This window comes from Varroa jacobsoni, unplaced genomic scaffold (genome assembly GCF_002532875.2).
Source record: "Varroa jacobsoni isolate VJ856 unplaced genomic scaffold, vjacob_1.0 scaffold_80, whole genome shotgun sequence".
Classification (NCBI taxonomy): domain Eukaryota; kingdom Metazoa; phylum Arthropoda; class Arachnida; order Mesostigmata; family Varroidae; genus Varroa; species Varroa jacobsoni.
Window position 1 is genome coordinate 1 of NW_019212982.1, and position 8542 is coordinate 8542.

At 38.7% G+C, this 8542-nt stretch overlaps 1 protein-coding gene across 1 annotated transcript in view; it reads right to left on the reverse strand.

The window, feature by feature from the left end:
* Positions 1 to 169: 169 nt before the first annotated feature.
* The window catches only part of LOC111263638 (C1GALT1-specific chaperone 1), a 25266-nt gene continuing 16893 nt past the window's right edge, over positions 170 to 8542 (reverse strand). Inside the window, exons 2-10 of the mRNA XM_022838930.2 lie at positions 5731 to 5848; positions 5388 to 5456; positions 4669 to 4857; positions 3834 to 3992; positions 3445 to 3579; positions 3087 to 3175; positions 2858 to 2979; positions 1250 to 1500; positions 170 to 954 (exon numbers count right to left, since the gene is read on the reverse strand). Coding sequence (XP_022694665.1) covers positions 736 to 954; positions 1250 to 1500; positions 2858 to 2979; positions 3087 to 3175; positions 3445 to 3579; positions 3834 to 3992; positions 4669 to 4857; positions 5388 to 5396 — 1173 coding nt within the window. The 5' untranslated portion in view covers positions 5397 to 5456; positions 5731 to 5848 and the 3' untranslated portion in view covers positions 170 to 735. The remainder of the gene's footprint in view (positions 955 to 1249; positions 1501 to 2857; positions 2980 to 3086; positions 3176 to 3444; positions 3580 to 3833; positions 3993 to 4668; positions 4858 to 5387; positions 5457 to 5730; positions 5849 to 8542) is intronic.

The following is an 8542-nucleotide window of genomic DNA, read 5'->3' on the forward strand; positions in this document are numbered from 1 at the left end:
ATAGCTATTAGCAAAAAATATTCAGCAATTCACTCTATTTACAAGCAATAACTAACAGATGCAGCTAGGCCTAACGGTAGCCATTAGGCACATAATGGCACAAAATTTCCCTTCGCCACCAACGAAAAATATCATCGAAGTTTTAGATAGGCACTCGATGCTTGCATGTATTAAAAGTTATTAATCAATCGAAAAATATAAGTTTTTAAAACAGAATTATACAATCTTGGAAAAAATCATGAACGTCGTTGTAATTCTTGTGTTGGTTTAGAAATATCAGCATAAAAAATTATCTTGTATGCAACTTTTTGATTACCCTGTATATATGGCATAATATAAGGCCTTTCGAGTTAAGGGCGATGCTTAAAAGTCGTGGCTGATTTGCGATGGTGGGACTTCGTACGCTCAACGTTTCACAGACAAAATAAACATGGTCAGCTTTAGGCTGACATTACAGAAGTCCGTTGCTTTCCTTTTATCTTTCTGTTAACTGTATACTGCTCTATATATAAGTAGACACGAGTGAGCAACTTGTCTGAATTGCTTTTTCGTGTAAAAGTTTAAGGCAGATTACTATCATATACAATACACGCACTCCGACAAAGAAATCTGTTATTTACAATTGAGGTTTACGCACAAAACTCGTCTCACAGAGATTCCTTTTTCTGTGCGAGCTGGTCGTTAGATTTAACATCGTTATCCTGGTTAAGATGTCGTCACGTGTTGTATACTAAACTACAGTTCCTTGGGTTCTGTTGGTAGAATAGGCGACTCGTCTCCTTCAATGGCCACGGGAGGAACAAATGCGTCTCTCAATGGCGCCCCGTCTAGTCCACGATCCTTCGATGCGGGAACACCTACTCCCATTCGGGCTATGATGAACTCCCACAAATGCATTTCTAACGCATCTACCCCGGCCAACGATATAGCCATAGGACTACAGCAAAATGAGCCCTGGAATAGTTGCGTTTAAAATAGCCACAAGTTACATACGTGAATAATTAATTCGTTAAATTTTCGTTCTAAAAATTCGTTTATTCATTTCGCACTTATTTTAATGATGATATAGAGTAACGCTCAAAAAAATTGTTGTTTTTCGTGTTTGTATATGACTATCCTGATAACTTTGAATCACTTGCAACATACAACTACATCTGTTCCAGGTGTATTTCCGGGTTCTAATACAATTTAACCTTGCTAAGCTCGACGTGTTCAAGAATTATCATGTTAAATACAATTATATATATACCATTGGTGATGTATAGACTGAATCCTTAGAAAAAGTGTCGTACGGGGATATCTTTCTGGTCCGAAGAAGCTTTGCAAGCGGCCTGGCCAGAAAACGCGATCGACCCATGTAGTCCCTCGTGTCGGGCCTGATAATATCGTCGCTGAAAAGAACAGCTATTGAGTCTTCGAGTTCAGCTTCCTCCTCAACGCTGCAATCAGGGCCGAGTGTGTATAGAAGTTGCAAGATAGCTCCATGACTTAGCACAATACCTGGTCATCATAGGGAAAAAGTGGCACAATTTATTTTTTAACTATTTTTCTTTAATCAAACATGATGACCGTACTATCTGAAAAAATATTTTCCTGTCTCTTCAGCAGAGTTTTGTTAGCTCAAGTAGCTAGGAAAATCATAACAAATGTTTGAGTTTTGAACATATCCTATCTATGCTCCTATGCCGTGTCCGACTTGAAGAACAGGTAAGTTGCAAACCGAGTTGTGCTTCCGAGGAGCGAAAAGACAATTAAGTAAGTAGTAGAAAGAGCAACTGCTACTCTTGAGCACAGATCTTTACTATTAGATCCTTTAGTATGAAACGTGACAAACTGATTAGTCTTGTATTTTAATATGGAATTATTTTATAACGGTGCAACACCTAGTGGCACGATTGTTGTATTCGAGGTGTGCTAATACTCTTTGTGATGGAAGAACGTGTACACAAATATCGTCACTTGGGCTTTTGTTGTAGTAATCTGTGAAACATCAGAAAATTTAGATAATCTCGAATACGAGTTCCCTATTGGAATCACTTCGGTAAAGACTGTTCGTCGTATAACCCTTATTTTTGCTGAAGGCTCTACTACTAAAAACACCATAAGACGTACGTCAAAAAAAATTAGAAGGGAATTCAAAACAGTCAAATAGGTCTTTTCGATCTTTCCGGCCCTCGATGACGGTCGCATCGGTAGGCGAATAGAACTGAGACATAACCCTAAAACTAATGTACCGTTTCAAAACTCCATAGCGTCTGTTTGGGGTCTCCAGGTGTGTGAATTTTGGTTCGTCACTTACGACTGAAGTAAACAGTCAAAAATTGGAGCAAATAATGAAAAACATTGCATTATGTAGCCAAGAATAATGAACAGTGGTAAACCGTTCCTATTGCACGACAATGTTCGATTTCAGGCCGCAAGAATCACAGTGGCAAAAATATAGGAGTAACAGTTGGAGGCTTTCTGTCATCCGCCATGCTTTCCAGACTACCGTTCTTTCCATATTTCGATAACACCTTAATAAGAGAATTATTCAAATTCAAATTTCAACAACGTATCATAATTGCAAAACTTCATAAACTTTCCTATAGCAGCGGAATAAGTAAGTTGCCACCCATACACCGAAACGTCATAAGTAATAATAACGCATAATCCTATTAACTTTAAAAAAAAACTAAGCGAAAAGTTTTAATGGTTGAGGTTAATTACGTCACGTTCTATGCTAAACGACCTAATACTAAAAATGGTTAAAAATGGAAGTTAAACCTACAGATAACTATACAGTAACGCATTGTTTACTTTTGAAGACTTCATCTTAGGCGTTTTCAAACTAAGTAGTAAATATTAAACTGTTTACCTCCTCTGGCCGCGTTGACAGTTAGCGGTCTGTGAGGTGCTGCTGATCCAAATCGTGGGATCCACTTTTTAACGGCATGCCCAAGGTAGTGGATATCGGAAGAGTTCAGTGGAGCCACCATTCTGCCTCAAAAGTTGAGTAAACGTTAGATAGATTTTTTAGGCATCTTGCGCCATGCACGATGGTTGTCGAAAGAATAAAATCATAGAGTGTGTCACAGCAGCCTTACCTGCGAAGGTTCTCGATGACCGCGAAGGTTGTGTCACTGGCTAAAAATACCCACCTATTTTGCTTTCCCTGAAAACGCTTGAGAAATACCTTGAAGCATAAATAAGGTAAATCATTATGGGTTACAGCTTCATTCTAAAGTGTTTACTGTTGACAATGCTTTTTCAACCAGGCAATCCGTTCATATTTATTAACGAAATTTCTTTCTGCTTCCAAAACGTTCGTAACATTATACTCATTATGCGTAATTACGTAATATTACGTAATGTAAGCGATTACTTAACTTGATATATATATATATATATATATATATATATATATATATATATATATATATATATATGAATACTTTTAATAACCTCTCGGATCGTGCGACACAGTAGATGGCCGTCCTCAGATACTTTCACCGTTGTGGGCACAAACTTATCTTCAAAGTTTGCCACAAAATCAAGGGAATTACAATGGCGACCCCAGGTACCGACAACGGCGCGCGCCTACAACCATAAAAAAAAAAGTTAAGTTTAACCCACTGATACTTAAACCAAGCGTCAATGTTGCCCTTTGCAGCAAAAAGTTCACCACAGTAATATCCACTTCGTGCTAATTACATCAGGTACCTCCTGTCCAATACGGGAAATTGTTTGTTTACCAATGGGATATATAACATATCGACCGACAATTTAATGCTTCATAATTGTTAGTTAACTGATAAAAAAAGTCTCCAGTGATTAGGATGGTGTATATTTACCTGGCGTCGATTAGAACTAAACACGATGCACGTGATGGGTACGCGATCAAAGAGGTACTGCGCTTCTGAGACGTTTATTCCAGCTTTGTAGAGATCTCGTTGAATGCTGGAGATCCTAGTGACGCCTTCTTCAGAGAGCCATCGAATGTACATATGCTCCTTAAGAACCGACGAAATCATCGAAAAATACAAACGAATCATAATTATTAATTTTATCATATGAAGCCTAGGTATATGATACGTATTGCTCAGATTTGGATAATAACTGGCAAACGCTGTTGCCGATTAATAAAACCTGCACTCTTGGCTAATGAAATACGTCATAATCACTAGCATATATTTTCAACAGGAAGTCGGAACGACATGTAAAGCAAGTTTATCGAGAAAAAGCATTTCACCAGATCAACAAAACGATCCAACTAAATACTACTGATGGGTTAGAGCAATTGTAGTCGACGTTATATTATATATATTATAAAACTTAATATATGTACCAGTATTTCTAAGAGGATTACCAACTATTTTAAAACAAACTTTGTTTATGATCATTCTTAACATTGCACTACCGTCTTTTACTATTGTCATCACAAAAATTAACTACAAGAAAAATGGCACGCCGACTACCGATCCTAATTTGATTTTTATACATTTATATAATATTAAACCGGCAGAAATTGGCATTGCTAGGTCTAGAACTCGCCTAGGCGGCCTCATTGTTATGTATCGTACACGAAAATTTCTGGTATGAATAAAGTTCTTTTGCCTTATGTAATAATAAACTAAATGTACGTAGTGATGTATAGTAAGAATGATCGATGTACTCAACGAGCTTTACCTCTGTGAGATTGTGGTTCGATGTAACGCTTATCTGGTTCGATTGCCCGATAATAAGACGAAAAAAGATAAACGCTACCAGGGAACCCAACAGAACACCTGTCAGGAATATGAGATAACGGCGCCCCCAGTGGCAGTAGCAGCGACCCGGTCGACAGGGCCATAATTCTCTTTGAAGCCATTGCACCATCTAGCGCATTAGCGGAGAGTAAGTTAAGAAACAGTTGAATGTACATTTCATCCGAGACTAAAAACAAGCTGAAATGAAAAACTTAAACGTATTTGGTAAGTTTGCAACGAGCTCTGCTGTACATAAATGCAGTCGTGAACAGCTTGCCATCTGCAAGTCCTGATTGCGCTTGTAGCGCCGGTGGCCTAATTAATCTACTTGGGAGAATAGAATAAATAGATCAATTCAACAAGATGCCGACTAGTAACGGACGCCAAAGATTTGCATTTGTGTATAAACAGGCCGCATTGGCGAGGAGTTGTAAGGTTCCAGAATATAAATCAGAAGCAAAGGGCATTTTAGGTCACAGTTTAACACTAATACATTAGACTTAAACCCCACAGACTAAAACGTTTGTAAAATTCGTTTCGCACATAAGGTCAGGTCAAGTTGTTTGTGGTTTGAACATTGACACCAATTAGGCGCATTTACTTAACGCTTATCTTATATATATGCTAGGTTTTATGTGTAAAACATAGATGAATACTCACTTTAAACATTGCAGAAATGGGCTTTCCATTAATTTTCCAAGGCCCTTGGTAACGTTTTGTTCGGCTTGCCTATTGCAGAGTCAGAGAGAGGGATGACAACAACGACGCCACTGTGAACGACTAAAATAGTTAATTTACCACTAACAAATGCTATTTCTATTTGTTTGTCTTGCTCCTACGGATAATCGGACGCCAGACTATCAGGAATTGAATATCGCTCGTATCACCTTTGTGGTACATCGAATAGACGCTAACTAAATGAAATATATTGTCATTTTCGCGAAACTGGACATAATTACATTACAACAATTTTCTAAAAAAAAATTAGCAAGCTTTCACTTACTGAAAAATTCTAGTTAGAAACGAAAGTCGCGGGGTAGATCTGGAAAAGCTTGTTCCTTCGACTTGCTCGATTATTCGTCTGGAACGACGCTGGATCACGTAATCTGTAGCCGTGCAGACTTCAACAGACAAGCATCGTTGTAAATACGTAGAGTAAGGTAAAAAAAACGAAATGTAATTAGGATCCATTAGCTAATTGTAAACCTGTCGTCGTTAGGCGGTGAACATCGGAACAAACATTGTGCCATTATCAGAAACTATTATTGACACTACCATAGGTGACAGAGACCTAGGTTTGTCCAGACTGGCACGAAATGATTTGACAGTAGAAGAGGAAACGGTTTCATAGACGGTAAGATATGAGTACAGTATCATACGCTGCCCGGCAAAATACGATATATTGTCGTTGGATGCTTTCTTACGACCAACTATCAAAACAGAGTAAAATAGATCTTTTAGAACAACATCGTATGATAGGCTAAAACGTACACCGACGGGCTCTGTTTGAAAAACATCGAGAGGCACGTTGCTTTGTTCATTGTTATTCACGATCTGTAGTAAATGCTCGAGTTAAATAAATGCTCTAGTTAATAAATAACTGGGCCATTGATCGACGAATGCGTTTGACATAAGTAACATACTAATAAGATAGCTGAAATAATTTTAGGATAGCTTTAATCAGTCTATCCGTAAATCATTTCGACCATTACGAACGGTCTCCTTATAATAATAAAGCAGGTAAGGAAGAAGGTTCATAATAATTAAGCAGGTAAGGAAGACGATCTATCGAGGTCCTACACCACCGCCCACTGCTTCGAGGTATTCAGGTAAATCGTTTATTCCTTTGAGGGCTGCAGTCCCTCAGACACCCCTAATAAGGTTTTAAACAAACTTTTGTCGTATAGCATATTTTAATTGCAGAAGGGTCAAAGGGTAAATTGATCCGGGATTTGCCATGTTTCTACTTATTTTCTATAAGTTCATACAATAATTGAAAGAGCACAACGCAGGAGTGCAGCGTAGCTATCGATCTGGCAGCACTAGGGACGTTGCTTCCGTACTACATAAAGCGGCAATTTGGCACGGGCGAAACCTGTCGAAGTCGTCATTTGTTCAACCTTATGCGATACCTGATAACCTACCAGTGAACCGACTATTGGTGTGGTCGCAATTCCAGTAAGACCGTTTGATTTTGAACATTATATAATACCTCATGCAATTCCTACTATGCAATGTCGCTTGACGGTAGACTATTGTCTTCCACAGTGGCAACAACAGCTACCCGAAAAAAGGTGGTCAGATTCCCATGCGCCAGTTACCACGCTGAGTACTAATATGCGGCAACCGGCCTTCAAACTGGGCAGCAATGATATCAGAGATACCTATACCCGTCCCTTTTTAAAGTTTGTTTTGATAGAACTTTCGGCTTTGGTGTGTTAAGTACTGACGGGTATGCTCGCACAAATCGACCCTTCTCGTAGTCCTCTCAGCAGCCAACACCTCACTGCGGTCCCCAATATAGTTGGCGCCGGAGGATACTTGATGATTTATGAAGTCTGCTGTATTATGTTTATTATAACACCCACGCGATTGCCCTCTATGCAGAAGGAAGCGTTTCGAATGTCTAGATGCTTATGAGAATCGGTAAGATTCGTATATGCGAAAAACTATCGTTTCTGCATTATCTCGTTAAGGATTTATAGATCATCGACTAGGTTAGTTGGAAAAACCTGTTATAGAGGTATAATCGGTCTAGTGGGAAATTGTCGCGACGATTTTTACAAACTAATATATCTAGCAACTATTCTGCATTAAATTGCTACCGGTTCTTGAGCCCCTACCGACAAGTGACAGTGGTTTTGGTTCGGTACTTACACAACCTGATAACACACTACGCGTATACTTGTTGATCAGTTTACAATCCGTATATTAATAGCCAACAAAAAGACCGTTAGTTTATTCTTAACACACTTTTATTGATTTTTATTTTTTTATAATCCGTGACGTCCGTTCGTCGTTGCATTGGTCTTCCGATGAAATGAACTTCTCCCAATAATCGGGTCCTCTTTTTCAATACTAGTCGCTACCACAAGCTAACGTCGACCTCTGACGCTGTCAAAGAGCAATAGAAACTGTTCAAAGCTTCTACTAAGCTTACTCTAATTACTACCGATGTGAAATATGGTCCCCGCCAAAAATGTATACCTCCATCATATGGCAAGCTCATATACGCATTCACATCCGAACTAAACTCTTTAGAGACACAGATTTCTACCCTTCATCGTGTACAGACGATCGTATCGATGAATTTTACTTCGTTCCGGAGTCGAATGATCTTCTGCATAACATTTCTAATTTACTCGTACTTCTGTAGGTGCACATCATCGTTAGGCAATCCGAGAAATCTACCAGCCGGACCGGCCAGTATCTATCTCACCAGATCTATCAACAATGCCATTGCTATCGATGTCCCAGTTGCATTACATTTAGAATATTGTCGCCATATTGGTCAAAGTGTATTTATAGTTTAGACAGCCTCTAGTATGTGTCGCTACTTCCCATCTCGAGTTTGGAAAAAGTCGTTTTGTACATTGAGCTCTAATAATATCGTATATCTATAGAAATCGATATTCGAGTATTCAAGTTAAAAGGAGGATTGGGGCGGCAAATGAGGACCACAACTCAGTTTTGGCGAGGACTCGTACATTGAGTGTCGATGCTTCCAATATACTTATACTAATCCTTTCTCCATTCCCTTTTGTCTCACACCCATCTCTTGTCAATCGCTCGCCATATATATATATATATATATA